The sequence below is a fragment of the Bidens hawaiensis genome, unplaced genomic scaffold (genome assembly GCF_021521415.1).
Source record: "Bidens hawaiensis isolate Kalapana, Puna unplaced genomic scaffold, B.hawaiensis_p1.1 tig00022513_1, whole genome shotgun sequence".
NCBI classification, from domain to species: Eukaryota; Viridiplantae; Streptophyta; class Magnoliopsida; order Asterales; family Asteraceae; genus Bidens; species Bidens hawaiensis.
The window spans coordinates 1568-24445 of record NW_027493506.1 but is presented as its reverse complement, the minus strand read 5'-3'; the positions used below and the strand labels follow the sequence as shown (position 1 = coordinate 24445).

Genomic DNA, 22878 nt, shown 5'->3' with positions numbered 1-22878 from the left:
ATTTATACATATATTCATAAATAAAATAGAAAATTTAAAATGTGTCAGGTTTTCGGGTTTGAAAAGTAACGAATGTTACAGTTTAGACTAAAATTGTAATAGTCTTAGGGTATTTATCGCCTTCTGATCCTGTTTTGAGTTAGCAAATGTTATCAAAGTGATTAATTTAACTCCTTGTTTAATCTAAATCTGTCTATATTGATGTCACATTGAGCCGTTCTATAATTTATATATACCCAAGTTAACCCTAGTGCAACTTTTTTTTAGTACAAATCAACTTATATTGATGGAAGAGTTATGATCCTCGGCTTACCTTCATGCTAAAATCTTGTACCAACAGGTACCTTTTTTGTTTTTATTTTTATTTTTACTTTTTATGCATAGATGCCGTTGTAACTTAAAAATCATAAAAATAATATTTTAGCCTTTTTAGGTAAATACATAAGTATCCATGTAGAGTACTGTAGAGATGTTTTCACATCTAAGTGAATTCCTTTATTTTGCTTTAAAAAAATTACTTTATTGTCCTGAAAGTGGATTAGTTTGTATATTATACGGTAAGATTATAAGTTAAATATTCAAAAAATATATTTTTTGAATACATCTGTTCCTGAGTTAATTTAAGGATGAAAAAGAAATGAAATAAAAGAAAAAAAATATTATTATGTTCTTTTTAAAGAAAGAAAAAAAAAGAATTTAAAGAAAATTATGTTCCTAAATTCATTAAATAGAGGAAAAGAAACCTATGGAAAGATAATATTACAAAAATATTAATCTTCAATAGAAAGAAAAGAAGAGAAAAATAAAATAGGAAAAAAATTAAAACAAAAATTTCCTTTTTTTTTCTTTTCTCCCATTAAAATAGAAACATAAATTATTTTGCTCATCTTTCACCGCTATATAAAAAAAGGTATCTATATATTGTAAACTAGTCATTTTGTACATGTTTTTACCAACCACATACACTTAATTTATTAATCAGTTAATTTTGTGATATGAAAAAGTCAAAATGATTGAAACGAGCAACATAAACAAATATGATCATTTAAACTCAGAACTTTTATTAATTAACTTGGCTAAATTCATGACAAAAAGTGAATACATGCAGAGCATGACGAACATAGATAATAACCATCAAATACTCAATCTTTATCCTACTTCAACATAACATTTAGTTCTTTTTCAAATTTCTCCATTGTCAAGATTGGCAAAGCAATTATTACAACAATTCCAGACTCCCCATTTTCATTCTTAGAAGGCATGTAGACACTATAGACTCCGGGGATATCTTCATCATCATCATCATAAGGCAACCCAGCATAAAGTGCGTCACCCCAACCAATTTTAGAGAGATCTGACACCATGTAATTGGAACGAAGTTTTAAACAAGGCCATCCTTTGACAACCATTGTGTCCATTGCTGACCTTACATACTCTTCAGTAATCCTAGACTTCCCTAGCATTACAAGCTCTATTGCATGACCTAATGGTTTATTGCATAGATCTCCGGCTTTTGAAACCACACCTGGCATGGCGATACAGTTTCCATAATACCCAACAGGGATTGGGGGATTGAACTTCCCACGCGCGTTGCCAAAGAAACTTAGGTGGACATCCTGTTCTGGATCTAGTTGTTGTGCAATAGTACGACAACGCCAAAGACAAGCTGTTAACAACTCAAAGGTGGTGCATGCTTTAAGATTTTCCGGAACAAACCTACGAAGGGCTGCCATCTCAGTAGGACCGAAGAAAAATGTTTTGTCGGCCATTACGTCCGTTGCGATTGGGTAGTTAACTTTAGCATTAGCCATATCATCATCATACTCATACTCAGGATGAGGAAATGTGATACATGGTGGTTCCCTGGCACAAAACAACTCCCTTTGCCACAAAGGCGATATTGATGGCACAGCTTCACCTCGAGCCATTTCTGCCAATGCCATTAGAAATTGTGAAGCTCCTGTTCCGTCACATACGGTATGGTAAATTTGTGGAGTAAAGATAAAAGCTCCGCATAACATACGCGTCACCTGGTAATAAAGTTTATTATATTTATATATATGTCAGATTATGCATTCATAAATATTTTTTACACTTTTTATGATTAATAGAACAACGATGAAAAAGAAATAGGATACGTTTGATAATCTAAATAACCTATAAGTTAATCATTTTTAAATGTATGTATTATGTGAGTGTGACAAACGTTACAACGACAATCATGTCTTATCATCTATTATTTCAACCTTGGAAGCCTCTATCTCTATCCCTAAAGTTTATTTAAAAGTACATTTTCTTTATTTTTTGTTTACTTATTAAAAACCTTTCACATCCAACCATCTCTCTCTATCTTAGCATCTTTATTTTATTCATAAATACTTATTTTAATATTTTTTCTTTGTTATACTCTTACAACAAATTGTAGAGTGTTGAACCGGTCTCTGGTTTAATCGAATATTTGATCAGATAGAGGTGGAACCTGCACCGGGTACGATTTTTCTGAGAAACCAAAACCTAATCCGTACTTGCATGTCGGGTAGGAGCTGTTCGGGTCTGAAACCAGGTTTTTTCTCACCTCTATATTAAAAAATATTCATGTATAATATGAAGTCAAACAAAATCAAAAGTTACCTATTATAGTTTAGCATATATAGTAATAAATTCAATTCGGTGAAACTAAAACAATCATTAAATATTAAAACTAAAAAGTGTGTAAGTACGTTTAAGCCTTTAAGGTATCACCTGAATGTATATCAACGGAGAGTTAACAATGTCCTTAGCGGTCGGAACATCACAAAAGAGCTCTTTCACACAAGGAGGATATGGCGGGTGAAGCGTCTTCCCAAACTGCTCCAATGTAACGTCTGCCTCCGCCTCGATAAACACCACACCCTCCCCGGTGCAGTCCACCATCAGCTTCTTACCCGAAGCTTCTACTACCCGACCAGCAAGCGGGTAATAGAACACTAGCAACTTAGCCAAAGCATCCCTTATCACACTCGCGGGGTTTATGCCTCCCATTTTCGGGTTGCTAGGATAAAAGAAGATTAACGGGATCAAATACTGAAGCGATGGTTGAATGTCAATGTCCGAGAGAAGCTTTAGTTCTCGCGGTGTGGGTGTTGCGGGTGTTATCATCTCCGGTGCATGTCTCTTGACTCCGAAGGTTAATGGTTGAGTAACTGCATTGCCGTTAATCTTAGTCATTGCAATTTGTTGGTGTGAGATACTTGTTTCTTTTGCTTTGTGGATGGCTCCTTTTATAACTAGCCTAATGGTCACGTTTCATGCATGATATAATGTGAACAAAATATGTGGAATTTTGTGCTAATCACTTTCCAAATATTATGTAATTAACAATTTTCTAAATGTACAATAATATTGTTGTAAATGGTGAGCATTGCATTAATTCGAAGATGTGAATAGGAAAATACGAAAATCTGCAAATGGAGTAACGTATTTACTCTCATTTGACCCTATAGTCAATATTCACGTTCATGCTAAACTTTACTTTAGTTTGGAGATAAAAGTTATACTAGTTTTATCCCCAATTGTTATGAGAGTTTATTTAGGTTTTGTTTTTAGTTGTTATGCTATTTTGTATTTTTGTAATTATTTGTTTTATTTTTTAACGTGGTTTTGTTTTGATTTAATACGTATATATTAAATTGTTGTGTTCATTATACTGTTCTAACGTTTGAGTTCTTTCAATTGAGACTCGTAGGTTTTTTATATTTTTAACGAACGAATATCTGTATGTTGATTTTTTTAAACAAACAAACATGAACATGGATATTTGTCTTATGAAACTGGGCGATTGACGTAGGTGACGATGACGGTTGATGCATGAGAGGGGATGTCATCGATGGTGGGTGGTAACCGAAAATTAACCGATGATGGAGAAGATAGTCCGGTGTCGGAGAATATGTAGAGGAGATAAATTAAATTAAGATTTGATTATAAAAGAGTTTCATAAATAAATGAGATATTATAACCTGTTTCAGAGCTATCCGGGTTTGGTGAGATCCATTACCCATGAAAATTATTGTTTAATGATTAAGAAGTTTTTTCATAGGTAATGGGATGTTATAACCCGTTTAAAAACTATCCGGATTTTGTGGGACCCATGATCGGTGAAAACTAATTTTTTTATTATAAAATGGTTTCACAAATAAATGAGATGTTATAACTCATTTAATACTATCCGGGTTTAATGAGACTCATACCCGTAAATTCGGATCGAATACATAAAAAAGCTTAAATCACAAATCAAGTAACCTTGTGGCTTGAGAGAGGTGAAGAGAAACTAGAGAATATTAAAAAAAGTTGTTTTTGAATATTTATATAGATAAATAGATTAGAAAGAATATATATTAGTGTTTATGGGTATACTGAAATCATGTTTGAGAAACATTTTATTTAGGTTTTCTTTGTAATTTGCTTTCCTATCGGATCCAGGTATATACAGTGAATTATCAATATATAATAGTTTACAGCATTTCATTATTTTATATGAAATAAGGGAGTTAGATTATTTTGCAAATGAGGATAAAAATTTTAAAAAAAAATAATAGTACTCTAAAAAATAATTAAAAAATCATAATTTAAAATTTAATAAAAAAAAAAAAGCAAAAACACAAAAATTTTATTACCCTCTTTCTCGTGCTAAAAAGAAAAAAAGACGCAATGTTGATGAAAAAAATCATTATGTCCTTTATTTTTTTATTGTGCTTTTTGTCTATTTTTGTCGTTGTTGTCTTTTTTCTTTAACATTATGTTTCTTTTTCTTGATATTGTGTTATATTTTACTCAATACTGTGTTATACCTTGTTCGTCATTATGTTATATTTTACGATCTATTGTGTTTTTTTAATTTATAATTATGTCTTTTGTTAATTTTCGTTATTGTGTCTTTTCATCGTTTTTTTTAACGAGATTAAATTGGGAAACATTATAGTTTTTAATTTTTTTTCGTTTTTATTTATATTTTAAGTTATGATTTTTTATTATCTTTTTTGAACTTTTTTGAGGGATTTTTTTACCACGACAACCTTCTAACATTGAAATTATAAATAAAAAAAATCAAATTAGTGTTGTTTTTCCATAACTAAAAATTTATCTTTATAACCAAACTAGGTTAGGAACCTGTATATTACATGGGTTGGACAATAAAACCGTATAATTGATAAATATTTTTAAATACGTTATATGATTAAGCCTACGTATTACGTATAATAATGAATAATGAAAAGTTCATAAATTGTTATAGTTTTACTGAAACATTAATAAACCATACATTGTTTAGCAACAAAGCATACAAATCATATACAATTTTGTTTATTTGAACTAATTGCTAGTTTTCTTAACCATTGATGAGGCCATTTTGTGTCCAATTAATTGCTTCTACTATTACCTGCAATTCACAACAAAAAATAACCAAACTAACCATGATTTAATACCCAACACTTGTCTCATTCATTCAGTTTGATTTTTACATTCTTAATCAGTCAAATAGAACGAAAGAGAGAAAAAAAAGGAAAGAAAGATTGGCTAAATTCATTTCAGCTCGATTTCAAAATAATAAGACTTTTGTATTCATATGTGACACCCATATTGTTAATCAAAATATTGGACAAGGAGTGTTCTAGTTTCAACCGGTTCATACGAAATTAGTCATTTTGACCTTCTACCCAACCTGCTTATGGTTTTGATCTTGTAAATAAAGTTTTTTTTTGTCAAAATAACCTAGAATAATCTGATCAATTGGTTTCTACCCAACTCGCTAATGTTTTTTTTTTTATCATGGTACATCCAAATTTGTCATTGACAAAGGGGATCTATTGCATGCAACTTGGAACAAAATATAAACCAAGAGTCAATATACTTCAGGTTTGTGAGAAGAGTAAATAAGTCATTTGGGCAATTATAATCAATAAAAGGGGTGGTACAGTGAACATGACTTTATAATATGAATCAAACTCCCTTAGTTGTAATCCATGATAAGGCTAGATAAGGAATGAATGAGTTAATGATTAGGCTATATAAGGAATACTTTAAATCTTAATTAAATTTTAGTTTTAAATTAATAAATTTAATTAGAATTATAGGTTAATGCATGAGAGGGCCACTTGGCAAAATATTAGGCCAATTAAGGAGTTTGTGGTTCAATCAACATTTTTGTTTATTATGATAGTAGATATTTAATTTTAAATTTCTTAAGGACTAGAAAATAATTTGTATACATGTGTTTATTTTTATATATTCTATATATAATGTATATATTTTTTAACAACTTTCATTAAAAATAAAACTTACTATCTCGAGCCCCTCCAACAAAGAAGCTAGCAAGGGCCGAGAAACAGCCAATTAAAAAGCAAGCAATACTAACTTGTCTCTTTGATGAAATTAGACGTTCGTAGTGAATTAAGGGGAAATTCTTAAAATGGACCTACTTTGGAAAGAGATTTCACTTTTGTCCCCTAAATTTTAAAATTCCAAAAATGTTCCCCCATAACTCATATTTGACGATGTGTTAGGAAATCTAACGCATCTTTGACGATATATTTGTATAACTCGTCTTTGACGATGTGTTAGGAAATCTAACGCATCTTTGATGAAGTGTTTGTATAACATACCGTCAAAGATGCGTTAGACTTCCTAACACATCGTCAAAGATGAGTTAGTTATCCAAACACATGGTCAACGACGTTAGCATCTAAAACGCATAGTCAAATACGTGTTAGCCTCTTGTTTGTTTTCTTTTTAATATTATATTAATATAACTAATTCTATTTATATTTGTTTTTCTTATACTCCATCTGTACCATTAAAAGTGTCCGTATTTTCTTTTTTATTTGTCTCATTACAAATATCCACTTTCAAAATTTATTATCCAATTTCTAAGTTTACCGTTAAACACACACAACTAAAATTAATAAACAATTTTGATGGACCCAATTTTCAAGAGCATTATTGTCATTTGGTAAGCAAAGAAAACAATAAATTAATCGACCTTAAACTTTATGTTTTTCAAACTAATACACTTTGATCGCGACGTAGGGAATAACTTTTAATATATAAAATTTTATATTATTTTGAATATACTTTTTTATCTACGAACCAACATAAACTTACTTAAATTCGTCATTTCAAATTAATATCGAAATGTTCATAAAATTTGACTCCGCACGGTTTTAAATAAAATTTATGCCAACATATAGATAAAAATAATCTTGTTTTATCGGTATATTCGAAATAGTATAAAACTTTATATAATAAAAGTTAAAAAAAACAAATATAATTAGTATAAGTAGTTTAATATACTATTAAAAAAACAAACAAGAGGCTAACACCCCAACCAAAGTTGATTTTGTTAAATCCAATTCTAGAGACGTTTGTTACTATGTAGGTCGAACGAGTTTTAAAACACGGCCATCCTTTGACAACCATTAGATCCATTGTTGACCTTACATACTCTTCAGTGACCACAGACTTCCCATTCATTAAAAGCTCTAATGCGTAGCCTAATGGTTTATTGCATAGATCTCCAGCCCTTGAAGTAACACATGGTATGACAATACAATTTCCATAATAACCAACGGGGATTGGGGGATTGAACTTGCCACGCGAGTTGACAAAGAACATTAGGTGCACGTCTTGTTCAGGGTCAAGTTGTTGTGCAATAGTACGACAACGCCATAGACAAGTTGTTAGGACCTCAAAGTTAGTGCATGCTAGGTTTTCTGGAACAAACCTACGAAGCAATGACATCTCAGAAGGGCCGAAGAAATATGTTATGGCGGACATTTCATCCGCTGCGATTTTGTGATTGACTTTTGTGTCAGCCACATCATCATACTCAGGATGAGTGCATGTCACTCTTGGTGGATCCCTAGCACAAAGCAACTCCCTTTGCCACACAGGCAATATCGATGGCACATCTGCGCCCCGAGCCATTTCACCCAATGCCGTAAAAAATTGTGCAGCTCCTGTTCCGTCACATAAGGCATGGCAGATTCGCGCAGTAAAGATAAAAGCTCCACATAACAGACGCGTCACCTATCAATAAGTTGCACTTGACCATTTAAAAAAAATGTAACATGACTTTGTTGTATGGGACTTTCAGCTTCTTGCCGGCACTTTTCTTATATTCGAGATGGGCATACAAATCGGTTAAATGAACCGTAACCGAACCGGTTTGAACCCGATTTTACAAAAACCGGTTTTGGGTAGCTGTTAACCGCCGGGTTAGGACTGGATCAGAGTTTTTTTAGCTAAAACCGGTTTGAACCTGATATTTTGGAACCGGTTTATCTATATACGTCAGCTGCGAAACTAATTTATAGCTCAAATATATCCATTTATAGCTTATTGACCAATCCATTTAATCATTTAATGCTCCATTGAAATTTGAAAATCAATTTATTGTAAAGGAAAATAGGAAACAATATCAATTGGTAATCAATATATGGAAACTAGTTCCTGCCATAATGGCATTATGAATACACAGCTACCAAGACGCCATTACATATGTACTCCGCATCTTTGTGTTATTCACAGCTCCGGTTCAAGGCAAACCGGTTTTGAACTGATTTAACATAAACCGGTTTGGAACCGACCCCAACCGGTTTCATCAATTTTGAGATTTCAGAGCTTTAACCCGGTTTGGTTTCTAACCGGTTTGATACAAAACCGGTTTGACTACTTTGACTACTTCCAGATCGTCAATGTCGGAGAGAAGCTTCAGTTCTCCAGGTACGGGTGTTGCCGGAGCTATTAGCTCAGGCGCATGTCTTCGGACTGCAAAGGTTAGTGAGTTGTTGCCACTAATCTTAGTCATTGCAGGGTGTCTGATAGTACTTCTCTCTTGGTTAGTTGATGGCTCCTTTTATAAGTGTCCCAACTGTCACTTTTTATGCATCACATAATGTGAACACGATATATGAAATTCAGTGCTAATCTATCCTAATGTAATTAAGAAATTTCAAATACTAATCTGTTTTTACTTTTACTTATTTTACTTTTATTAATTATTTGTAATTAATTAGTATTCTTAAAAAGGCAAATATTACTAGTTAGTATTATTAATTAACATTGACATTGATTAGTATATTAATATTACTTTTAAATTAATAAATATAATATTAATTGAGTTTAACCGTATCTTTTTCGGTAGTTTTTTTTTTTTGATAAAATTGAGTTACGCCATTTGAAATGGCAAGTGTCGTCTGAACATCCCTCATTTCAAATAACAAGTGTGAACAGTACCGTAACAATCAGGTACAATCTAGATTTGAAATGGTAGAAATCAATTTTCAAATGACAAGAGTGAATAATACCCTCACAACTAGATCTAACGCGTATTTGAAATGACAGATGTTCAGACTACACTTGTCATTATTAGGGATGACAGTGAAATCCGAACCCGATGGAAAACCCCGATACCTGACATAGTTGGGATGGGTAATACCCGACCCATGAGGGTTTGAGATGGGTTTGAGATTAGTTGTGAAATTTTTTGGTGGGTTTGGAACGAGTTTGAGATTTGTAATATACCCGATTACACGGCTCGATTACCTGATAACATTGACTCATTTACCCGATTTGATACCCGATATACCTGACATAACTTTTTATGTATGTTATATATTTTAATGTTCAAACCATAAAGACACAAAGAAAGAATAATCGTAACCTGCATAAAGCTGGTTATATAGATCCATCTCTCGTATTATAACCATGTAATCGTGTAGCTTGCGTTCGGTTTCCTTAGTTAACAAACTCTAATCTCTCTAATTTCGTTATTACAATTTGCTTGTATGATGTTAGTTTTCTTATGATATTTGTGTGTGCTTATGTCTGTTTCTGATGGTGTGTTAAAGATTTTAAATTTAAACAACCTGATAAGAAACACGAAACACGATGGAGAAACCCAAAATCCGACGGGTAATTACCCGATTAATACCCAACGGGTTTGAGATTGGATTTAATAGTTATTGGTTTAGGATTACCTAAACCCGACGCATTACCAACCCTAGCCATTACAAATGACTGAACTCAATGTTATTAAAAAACCCTATCAAAAAAGATATGGTTGAGCTCACTTAATATTAAATTTATTAATTAAAAGAAATATTAATATACTAATTAATGATAATTAATAATGCTAATTAATTATAAATAATTAATAAAAGTAAAAAGAGAAGTATTTTTAAGAGTGAACTGTGGTGTTCGTCTTCGTGGTTTGTTCAAATATGCGGTTTTAGTCAAATAGTTTTAAATTTGCGATATCCGTCCTTGTCATTTCAATTTACTTGCAATTAAACCCGAATTCACTAACCCCGTTAAGTTTGGTCATTAAACCCATCAGCGTGCCCCTAACGTGAGGAGCAATTTTGTCCTTTTTCTCTCAAAATAAACCCCAATCCTAATTCGCAAGCACCCTCACGTGAGGGGCTGGGTTGTATTTGGGGAGAAAAAGGACAAAATTGTCCCTCACGTGAGGGGAACACTGATGGGTTTAACGAGCAAACTTAACGGGGTTAGTAAATTCGGGTAAAATTGCAAGTAAATTGAAACCACATGGACGAAAATCTCAAATTTAAAACTATTAGACTAAAACTGTAAATTTGAACAAACCACAGGGACGAAAACCGCAGTTTACTATATTTTTAATAGACAAAATGGCAAAAGTAGTCCTTTATATCTGAATGGTTTATGTTCGTCCTTTGGAAAACTTAATGACTGAAAACATCCTTTATGCTTTAAAAATCTATCACATTATATCCTTGAACTCTAACCCAGTTAAGTTTTCTTGTTAAATCATGGGTAGTTTTGTAAATTTATTTAATAATCAAAATAAAGATATACTAAAATACTCTCTCTCTCTCTCCATATCACCTACAACCATCTTCTTCCACCTTTTAACCACCACTTCTCCGACCACCACCTCCACCGCCACGACCTGCACCACTCTCTACAATACCACCGCCGATTAACACCACCTACAACACCAACGCTTTATTATTCTCTCTCATCTTGGTTTGCTCTTCAAGACTCCTCTTCTTCTCCATCAGTTTCTCTCCGGCGACAAGATACCATCAACAACGATGCATGCCAACATTGAATTCTAACGAATTGATCAATAATCTGGTTTGAAATATAACGAATTGAATGATTATTTAAAGAATAAAAAAAATTATGGTTTTTTTGTTTGAAAAAATTAGGGGTTTTCTTACGTTGGTTTTGAGGAATTGTCTTCATCTAGAGGCGGAGGGTATTCTCGACCTTGATTTCATCTTCAATGTTAGCGGGCATCGTTGTTGATGGCGGTTTTGGGGTTAAGTGACGACATTAGATGCAGGTCGTGGTGGCGGTGGTATTAAGCGGCAGTGGTATCTTTAGTGTTGGGGTTGCAGGTGGTGTCAAGCAGAAGTGGTATTGCAGGGGGTGGTGCAGGTTGTGGCGGTGGAGGTGGTGGTCGGAGGAGTGGTGGTTGAAAGGTGGAAGAAGATGGTTGTAGGTGAAATGGAGAGAGAGAGAGAGAGAGAGAGAGAGAGAGAGTGTGTGTGTGTGTTTTAAAATATCTTTATTTTGATTATTAAATAAATTTACAAAACTACCCGTGATTAACAAGAAAACTTAACTGGGTTAAGATCAAAGGATATAATGTGATAGATTTTAAAGCATAAATGTTGTTTGCAGTTATTAAGTTTTCCAAATGATGGACATTGAAAAACCATGAAAACATAAAGGACTAGTTTTTCCATTTTGTATTTTTAATAATACTAATTAATTTTTATAACTAATTAAATTATTTTATAAATAATACTAATTATTAGTTTTTTAAAAAATAAAATAAAATAAACAGATTAATAAAAGGGCTAATTACCAAAATAATCAAAATTGACCTAAAATATTTTAGCCTACATCTCTCAAATCATTGAGTTTTTGACCAATAAAAAAGCGACACGTCAACGAAGTCGGCTAAGGCTTAGTCGCCACTTTATGGACACGGAATTTTGTGCATAGTAAAAGGGGTCCACTTTTAGCCTATAAAATTTTAACGCGTGTCAAAGACGGCTAAACTTAGCCTACATCTCTGGTTATTTAGCCGACATCCTTGACTCTTAGCTGACTCCATATATTCCTTCTTAGTCGGCTCCAACTCGACTTGTAGGCTACAACTTCACTTAGCCGTATTATTTTTCTCTTTTAGCCGCAAAAATTAGATACTTTACCAACCTTACCCACTCTATTAAATACTTATCCGGCTAAATCTTTTTATCTCTGAGCCGTCTTCTTAGCCGGTGTAAATTTAGTCGTCAAATTTAATACTTTTACCTACTCAATTAAATATTTAGCCGATTTCTATTTCTTTTTTTCTTTTAGCCGCCAACTTTTATTCTCCTAGCCTGCATGTTTTGGACATCCAGAAAAAAAAGCAATAGAAACCGGCTAAGTATTTATCTGAGTAGGTAATAAAATATAATTTTGATGACTAAATTTACACCGGCTAAGAATATTTAGCCGACTAAGTATTTAATAGAGTATGTAAGGTTGGTAAACTATTTAATCAACGGCGGATCCAAGAATTTTTTTTAGGTGGTGCACAACTTTTAGATTCTTCAATTTAATAGAGTCGGGTATAAAAAAATCCGGGTCGGTTTGAGGTTCGGGTCGGTTCGATGGATTGGGCAAAGTTCATTACGTAATAAAAATACGATAAAATAATAAAAGGGACACCGCAATTAAAGTTCATCAATATCATCTCATTATACTTTTAGTGGGCTAAATTTAATTGAAATCCATGGATAATTTGAAATGATTTCATACACTATGACAATGAATTTAAATATTTCATTAATAACATTATTGCTCCATTTGTTGTTGAATTAGTCTATTCCATCAACATAACTTTTCAATCTATGTGTGACAATCGTCAATTTCAGGTTAACTCCGTTAACTCAACTCCGTCAATTCAAACTTAAGATCATTGAATCTATAAAGCACACCTCATTACATTTAAACTAGGGTTTAAATGACGCTTGACACTTACTACATGTGTAGTCTTTTGGGAATTGCACCGAAACGCAAACGAGTTGACGCAAACAATTGGTGAATAAACGAAAAACGTCAAAACAATAATTATGTGATAATTATGTGTTAGACATATGTGTTACTTGATTATATTATGTATGATACTAAACAAGAAACAAGAGCTAGTTAAAATAAGCTAGAAAAGTGCAAATTAGAAGTTGAGGGACCTAGATGTAACATGTTATTATAAATAATAATATAAACCTAAACCCTAACACTCCCTCTCCCTCCCTCTAGACCGATCGGCCCCCCTCCCCCCTTGTTCTTGGCTGCCGTCAATCACACACACACATATACACAAGATCTTTCAACAAGGTGCTAGGAAGGTATAAACAACTATCCTATGTATTTTACATGCTTAATTTTGAGTTTGAATGGGTTAATTATAAACCCTAAAATCTGGAAATTTCATATATTGTGTTCATATGATCTTTGTTTGATTTGATGATGTATTGATGATGATTTGATAACTAGAATTGATATTGTTACATGTTAATTGTTGTGTCTTGATTTTGAGATCAAATAAAACCCTAACCATGTATGTATGGTGTAATTGATGTGCATGGATAGTGATTATGGTGTCTAGAGTGTTATATGAACGGAGTATAGTCTATAGATGGTTAATATGTTGAGTTTTGTTGCAAACAGTTTCTGGACAGATTGTGTTGTTGATGTTCAATTGACTGTATCGGGGTGTAAATGTGAAAATTGGCTGATATTATTAATACTACAGTAAACTAGGTTGAGTCTAGTTTCTAAAGAATATAAATTTGCAATTTTTGGACGTGTAAAAGTTAACCTTTATGATTTTACAAAAATGTTGTGCAAAGCTGAGTTGTTAGACCTGCTGTTAGGTTGTTTTGTAAATGTTATATCTCATGAACTACGAGACCAATTGGGTTGGTTCCACTTCTGGAAGTTGACTTATTGAGTTAGGAACCTAACCCAAGTGGTCTTGCATTTGTTGGATTTTTCATTTAACGGGAATTTCAAATAACATTCTGTTGCGTATGAATTTGACTGTTATGAGCTTGCTGTAGTTTTTGGATCATTATGAGAAATCTATGTGGAATAAAAATATAATAAAATATGTTCTGGAAACCTAAGACATACATGCTTTTGTAATGATTTTTGGTAAATTAATTGAGATGCTATGATCGGTGGAATAGTACAATCTTTCAAGTAGAATTTCTGTCTCGGTGAAACTAGCTGCTGAATTTTGTGAAAATGCATGAAACATGATAATTGCTAGTTAATTGTTATGTTTTGACCAATTTGCCCCTGCGGTGAATACTTGCTAAATAGTTGTCGTGTTTTGACCAAATTGCCCTTGCGAGGAATAATTGCTAGTTAATTTTTATGTGTGACCAAATTGCCCTTACGGGGAGTAATTGCTAGTGATGTACATTATTAATACATGACACGTAAATAATTGCTCACACACGTATCGTATCACAAATGTACTCGTTAAGTCACACACGATTCACAAACAAACACGAAACGTATCTTGTGATTAGGAATTATGTGCCGGGTCTAGAGACTCGATATTAGTTCCGATACTTAGAAAATCTCCTTGTTGTTTTAGAACGCTAGAGAGAGGTTTCTGTGACGCGCATCACTTGGTGATTTATTTTGGGAATTCTTCGCAAACAGTGAGTTTCACTTACCCCTTTAAACTGTTTTAAACGCTTTTCATTTGGGGGAGATAACATACTCCGATAAACGCATTTAAGATTTTGTTAGTAAATTATATATCACTTGTAAAGGCTAAGTGGCAAACGAAACATTTGAAGTCCTACACATCGAACCGGTTAATATTTGGAATAGCGAGTCACTGTTGAGTAGTACTACTGGGTTTGACAAACCCCACCCAACGCTAAACTCGACCGGAGGTCGAGCGGGTGTAATTTTGGCTAACACGTACCATGGTCTGGATGACCTGGTGACAAGGCACTTGATAAACAGTCAGCTTCGGTGTCGAACACTTAGTAATACTTGTTGTATAGGCTAGCTACCTATCGATATATAATTGATTTAACACTATCTGGTAACGCAAAACGCTGAACGCAAAACGCTAAACGCAAAACGCTGAACGCAAACGCTAAACGCTTTATTTTATTTAAACTTGTGAACTCACCAACCTTGTGTTGACACTTTTAGTATGTTATTCTCAGGTAGCCGAGGCGGGCGCACGGTATAAGATCATGCATGGTTTATGAACATTCTGATATGCAAACATGTTTTAACTATTATTACTTTGGTTTTTAAGTCGTCCTGCGTGACGCAACTTTTGTCTTTGGTTTTTACGCTTCCGCACTTATTTTCATTTAAACGTTTTTATGGTTTGATTATAACTAATGATTCCGATCCTGTTAGTTCACACCCTCTGACGGTAAAACTCCGTAGCAAGGACTCGAACCGAGATAGCTTTAGAGCGTTGCGATGTCTTACAAATGCAAATTGCTCAGAACGCAGCCGAGCCTGAGGCAGAGCCTGAAGAGGATCCCGAAGAAGATCCCGAAGAGGAACCTGAGGAGGATCTCGAGGAAGATCCCGAGGAGGAACCCGAAGAAGAACCGGAGGAAGAACCGGCTGAGGAGGAGGCACACTCAGAGGTGTCCTCAGACGAGGACATCTGAGAACGATAACACCTAGATGTCTGGAAGAAACGCTGGACACAGACGTGGTAACATCAACTTGACTGCAGCAGAACTCCAAACTCTGCTGAACGACCACGCGGCGGACGCTCTAGCCGCACATGTTCAGAACCAAGCTGGAGGTCCAATTGGAACGTGTACCTTCAAGAATTACCTTGACTGCAAGCCCAATACGTTTAAGGGCACTGAGGGAGCTATAGGCTTCCTGGGTTGGGCTGAGAAGGCCGAATCGGCGTTTGAAATGTGTAATTGCCCCCTGCCAGTAGGGTCAAATTTGCTGCTGGAACACTTGAAGATTCTGCCCTCACTTGGTGGAATTCAAACGTGCAGATCCTTGGATTGGAACTGGCTAACGCTATCAACTGGGAGGAGTTCAAGAACATGATGCGAGAAGAGTACTGTCCTAGGGAGGAGATTGCAAAGTTGGAATCCGAGTTTTGGTCATTGAATATGGTGGGTTCAGAAATCGAAGCCTACACCACCCGTTCTCACGAGTTGGCTGTGATGTGTCCACGGATGGTAGACCCGCCGAGTAAGAGGATTGAAATGTATATTGATGGGTTAGCACCGCAGATTCAAGGCATGGTGATGTCTTCCAGACCAGCCACGATTCAACAAGCGATTCGGTTAGCTCACAAACTGACGGATCAAGCAGTGACCCAAGGTGCGCTACCACCTAGGGGTTCAACCACTAAAGCCCGTGACAACCCGAGTACTGACAACAACAGCAACAGCAACCCGAGCAGCGGAAAGAGAAAGTTTGACAACACCAGATCCTCATCCTCGAACCCTTCACAGCAACAACACTACCGTAAGCCCGAACTCACTCGGGGCTTCAACAATCAGGGTCACAATAACAATAACAACAGTGGCGGGCAGGGTTTGAGAGGATATGCTGGGAAATATCCGAAGTGCAACAGGTGCAATTATCATCATGCTGGCCCGTGTGACCGTGTCAAGTGTCTGAGATGCGGAAAGATGGGTCACCAGGCAAAGGAATGTAGAGGAGACCTTGCGGCAAAGGGTGCTCCTAAACCACCTATGACGACGAAGGGATGTTTCGAATGTGGGCAGGAAGGTCATTTCAGGAAAGATTGTCCCAAGCTGAAACAGAACGACAACAATGGAGGTAATGGAAGTGGCAGTGGTAGTGGAAACAATGGTAAAGGAAGAGCTTTTGTTATTGGGTCGGGTCAAGCCGCAATGATCCGTACGTGGTGACTGGTAAGTTCCGTGTGAACGATTGTTTTGCTTCTGTATTGTTTGACACTGGAGCTGATAGGAGTTTTGTGTCGAAAGCCTTTAGTCAACTCTTAGACCTAACTCCAACCCCGTTAGATGCTAAGTTTCCTGTTGAATTAGCTGACGGTAAGACTATAGTAACGACTCATGTACTTGCGGGATGTAAGTTAAAACTGTCAGGTCATGTTTTTGATATCGACCTTATTCCTTTTACGCTTAGTAGTTTCGATGTCGTGGTTGGCATGGACTGGTTATCCGAGAACCGAGCGGAGATTATATGTCACGACAAGATAGTCCACATTACTACCCCTTCCGGCGAGATCATTTCGATCCGGGGCGAGAGAAGCGGCATGACCACCAGCGTTATCACCCTCATGAAGGCGCAGAAGTATCTACGAAAGGGTCATCCGGCAATTTTGGCGCAGATTGTTGAGAAACTCGCCGAAGAGAAGCGAATTGAAGATATACCGATTGTACGAGATTTTCCGGAAGTTTTCCCGGAGGATTTGCCTGGACTCCCTCCTATTCGACAAGTCGAATTCCAAATCGAGTTGACCCCCGGTGCAGCACCCATAGCACGAGCTCCGTATCGGCTCGCACCGGCGGAGCTTCAGGAACTGTCCACTCAGTTGCAAGATTTGTTGGATAAGGGTTTTATCCGACCTCGCTCATCGCCATGGGGAGCCCCTGTCTTATTTCTCCGAAAGAAGGACGGGACTTTCCGCAAGTGCATCGACTACCGGGAGTTGAACAAGGTGACGGTCAAGAACCGTTATCCTTTACCCCGAATTGATGATCTGTTTGACCAGCTCCAAGGATCGAGTTATTACTCGAAGATCGATCTGCGATCTGGTTACCATCAACTAAAAGTGCGCGAAGAAGATATTTCAAAGACGGCTTTCAGAACACGGTATGGTCACTACGAGTTTTCGGTTATGCCTTTTGGACTAACCAACGCACCAGCCGTACTTATGGATCTCATGAATCGAGTATGCAAGGCGTACCTCGATAAGTTTGTGATTGTGTTTATTGACGATATCCTGGTCTACTCCAAGGACAAGGCTGACCATGAGGAACACATAAGGGTAATTCTGGAATTATTGAAGAAGGAACAACTGTACGCAAAACTCTCGAAATGCGAATTTTGGCTTCGCGAGGTTCACTTTTTAGGACATGTGATCAACGAGAATGGTATCCATGTCGATCCCGGTAAGGTAGAGGCCATCAAAAACTAGGAAGCACCTATGACCCCGACTGAGGTGCGGCAATTCCTAGGACTGGCCGGCTACTACCGGCGTTTCATTGAAGGATTTTCAAAGATTGCCCAACCCCTCACTGCTTTGACTCACAAGGGTACTAAGTACAATTGGGGTGACGCGCAAGAATCCGCTTTTCAACTGTTGAAAACCAAACTCTGTAGCGCCCCTATTCTAGCCCTACCCGTGGGAACGGAGAATTTTGAGGTACACTGTGACGCATCGATACAAGGTCTCGGTTGTGTGCTGATGCAACTCGAGAAGGTTATAGCCTATGCCTCTCGACAACTACGGGTTCACGAGAAGAACTACACGACCCATGATTTGGAACTCGGAGCTGTGGTGTTTGCCCTTAAGATATGGAGGCATTACTTGTACGGTAACAAGTTTACCATTTACACCGACCACAAGAGTCTCCAGCATATCTACGATCAGAAGGAGCTGAACATGCGACAGCGTCGTTGGGTCGAGCTGCTTAAAGATTATGATTGTGCCATCAAGTACCACCCTGGCAAGGCCAATGTAGTGGCCGACGCTCTCAGCAGAAAAGAAATCGATAAACCTAGGCGAGTGCGAGCATTGCAACTCACGATTCATGCCAGCTTACCCGATCAGATTCGCGATGCACAACTTGAAGCGTTGAAGGATGATAATCTTCCATCGGAACTCATGCGGGGCATGAGCAAGCAACTTGAAACCAAATCGGACGGGGTCCGATATTTTGAGAACCGGATTTGGGTTCCACGATACGGAGAGTTGAGAACTCTAATGATGGACGAAGCACACAAGTCCCGATATTCTATCCACCCTGGCTCAGATAAGATGTACCATGACTTAAAGGCACTTTACTGGTGTCCGAACATGAAAGCCGACATTGCCATCTACGTGAGCAAATGCTTGACTTGTGCCAGAGTCAAAATAGAATACCAGAAACCATCTGGTTTGCTGCAACAACCGGAACTTCCAATGTGGAAATGGGAACCCATCTCAATGGATTTTATCACGGGTTTACCTAAAACACCGACGGGATGCGATACCATCTGGGTGATCGTTGACCGGTTGACTAAGTCCGCACACTTTTTAGCGATTAAGGAATCGGACAAAATGGAAAGATTGACTCACGTCTACATGAAGGAAGTAGTGTCTAGACACGGAGTGCCTGTCTCAATCATTTCTGATCGAGATTCTCGTTTCACTTCACACTTTTGGAAGTCACTACAAAGCGCACTAGGCACACGTCTTGATATGAGCACAGCATACCATCCTCAGACGGATGGGCAAAGTGAACGAACTATTCAGACCTTAGAGGACATGTTGCGTGCATGTGTGTTGAATTTCGGAAAAAGTTGGGAACCTCACTTACCTTTGGTAGAGTTTTCGTATAATAACAGCTACCACGCAAGTATTAAAGCAGCGCCGTTTGAAGCACTGTACGGACGGAAGTGTCGATCACCACTCTGCTGGGCAGAGGTGGGTGACGGCCAAATCACTGATCCAGAACTGGTACTCGAAACTTCGGAAAAGATTGTTCAAATCCGAAATCGCATGGCAGCAGCACGAGATCGCTAAAAGAGTTACGCTGACAAGCGCCGAAAACCTCTCGAATTTCAAGTGAATAACCAAGTGTTACTCAAAGTCTCACCTTGAAAATTTGTGGTTCGCTTTGGGAAGCGAAACAAACTCAACCCACGATACGTTGGTCCTTACCGGATAACGGAACGCGTTGGTCCGGTGGCGTACCGACTGGACTTACCAGCGGAACTCAGCAGTGTACATAATGTTTTCCACGTATCCAATTTGAAGAAATGCTTATCCGATGAAACCCAAGTAGTCCCTTTGGACGAACTGCAAATTGATGAACAGCTACGCTTCATTGAAGAACCAGTCGAAGTTTTGGATTGAGAAACCAAAACACTCAAGCACAGTAAAATTCCAATTGTTAAGGTTCGTTGGAACTCGAGACGTGGACCGGAGTTCACGTGGGAACGCGAGGATCAAATGATGAAAAAGTATCCTCACCTTTTTGAAGGGCTGACCAAACACAGAAAACCGCGAAACCCGACAAAACGTCAGAAATCACCGGAGGTATGAATTAAATTTCGGGACGAAATTTCTTTCTACTAGGAGATGATATGACAAACTGAAAATTTTTCTTACTTTTTCAGACACTCATCACGACTTGACTCAAATTTTCGGGACGAAAATTCTTTAACATGAGAATGATGTGACAATCGTCAATTTCAGGTTAACTTCATTAACTCAACTCCGTCAATTCAAACTTAAGATCATTGAATCTATAACGCACACCTCATTACATTTAAACTAGGGTTTAAATGACGCTTGACACTTACTACATGTGTAGTCTTTCGGGAATTGCACCGAAACGCAAACGAGTTGACGCAAACAATTAACGTCAAAACAATAATTATGTGTTAGACATATGTGTTACTTGATTATATTATGTATGATACTAAACAAGAAACAAGAGCTAGTTAAAATAAGCTAGAAAAGTGCAATTTAGAAGTTGAGGGACCTAGATGTAACATGTTATTATAAATAATAATATAAACCTAAACCCTAACACTCTCTCTCCCTCCCTCTAGACCGATCGGCCCCCCTCCCCCCTTGTTCTTGGCTGCCGTCAATCACACACACACATATACACAAGATCTTTCAAGTTTAATCGAGATTAAGGTGCTAGGAAGGTATAAACAACTATCCTATGTATTTTACAAGCTTAATTTTGAGTTTGAATGGGTTAATTATAAACCCTAAAATCTGGAAATTTCATATATTGTGTTCATATGATCTTTGTTTGATTTGATGATGTATTGATGATGATTTGATAACTAGAATTGATATTGTTACATGTTAATTGTTGTGTCTTGATTTTGAGATCAAATAAAACCCTAACCATGTATGTATGGTGTAATTTATGTGCATGGATAGTGATTATGGTGTCTAGAGTGTTATATGAACGGAGTATAGTCTATAGATGGTTAATATGTTGAGTTTTGTTGCAAACAGTTTCTGGACAGATTGTGTTGTTGATAATCAGTTGACTGTATCGGGGTGTAAATGTGAAAATTGGCTGAGATTATTGATACTACAGTAAACTAGGTTGAGTCTAGTTTCTAAAGAATATAAATTTGCAATTTTTGGACGCGTAAAAGTTAACCTTTATGATTTTACAAATATGTTGTGCAAAGCTGAGTTGTTAGACCTGCTGTTAGGTTGTTTTGTAAATGTTATATCTCATGAACTACGAGACCAATTGGGTTGGTTCCACTTCTGGAAGTTGACTTATTGAGTTAGGAACCTAACCCAAGTGGTCTTGCATTTGTTGGATTTTTCATTTAACGGGAATTTCAAATAACATTCTGTTGCGTATGAATTTGACTGTTATGAGCTTGCTGTAGTGTTTTGATCATTATGAGAAATCTATGTGGAATAAAAATATAATAAAATATGTTCTGGAAACCTAAGACATACATGCTTTTGTAATGATTTTTGGTAAATTAATTGAGATGCTATGATCGGTGGAATAGTACAATCTTTCAAGTAGAATTTCTGTCTCGGTGAAACTAGCTGCTGAATTTTGTGAAAATGCATGAAACATGATAATTGCTAGTTAATTGTTATGTTTTGAACAATTTGCCCCTGCGGTGAATACTTGCTAAATAGTTGTCGTGTTTTGACCAAATTGCCCTTGCGGGGAATAATTGCTAGTTAATTGTTATGTGTGACCAAATTGCCCTTACGGGGAGTAATTGTTAGTGATGTACATTATTAATACATGACACGTAAATAATTGCTCACACACGTATCGTATCACAAAGTACTCGTTAAGTCACACACGATTCACAAACAAACACGAAACGTATCTTGTGATTAGGAATTATGTGCCGGGTCTAGAGACTCGATATTAGTTCCGATACTTAGAAAATCTCCTTGTTGTTTTAGAACGCTAGAGAGAGTTTTCTGTGACGCGCATCACTTGGTGATTTATTTTGGGAATTCTTCGCAAACAGTGAGTTTCACTTACCCCTTTAAACTGTTTTAAACGCTTTTCACTTGGGAGAGATAACATACTCCGATAAACGCATTTAAGATTTTGTTAGTAAATTATATATCACTTGTAAAGGCTAAGTGGCAAACGAAACATTTGAAGTCCTACACATCGAACCGGTTAATATTTGGAATAGCGAGTCACTGTTGAGTAGTACTACTGGGTTTGACAAACCCCACCCAACGCTAAACTCGACCGGAGGTCGAGCGGGTGTAATTTTGGCTAACACGTACCATGGTCTGGATGACCTGGTGACAAGGCACTTGATAAACAGTCAGCTTCGGTGTCGAACACTTAGTAATACTTGTTGTATAGGCTAGCTACCTATCGATATATAATTGATTTAACACTATCTGGTAACGCAAAACGCTGAACGCAAAACGCTAAACGCAAAACGCTGAACGCAAACGCTAAACGCTTTATTTTATTTAAACTTGTGAACTCACCAACCTTGTGTTGACACTTTTAGTATGTTATTCTCAGGTAGCCGAGGCGGGCGCACGGTATAGGATCATGCATGGTTTATGAACATTCTGATATGCAAACATGTTTTAAC

General features: G+C 36.6%; 1 protein-coding gene and 1 pseudogene across 1 annotated transcript; both read right to left on the bottom strand.

Moving 5' to 3' along the window:
- Positions 1-1152: 1152 nt before the first annotated feature.
- LOC143565706 (benzyl alcohol O-benzoyltransferase-like) lies at positions 1153-3417 on the bottom strand. Its single transcript, XM_077052593.1, has 2 exons — positions 2743-3417; positions 1153-2030 (listed from the first exon to the last, which is right to left on the bottom strand). Exons 1-2 carry the CDS (start codon positions 3205-3207, stop codon positions 1155-1157), a joined length of 1341 nt encoding a protein of 446 aa, XP_076908708.1. The 5' UTR covers positions 3208-3417; the 3' UTR covers positions 1153-1154.
- Positions 3418-5409: 1992 nt separating this feature from the next.
- On the bottom strand, positions 5410-7956 carry LOC143565720 (benzyl alcohol O-benzoyltransferase pseudogene; annotated as a pseudogene).
- Positions 7957-22878: the final 14922 nt, after the last annotated feature.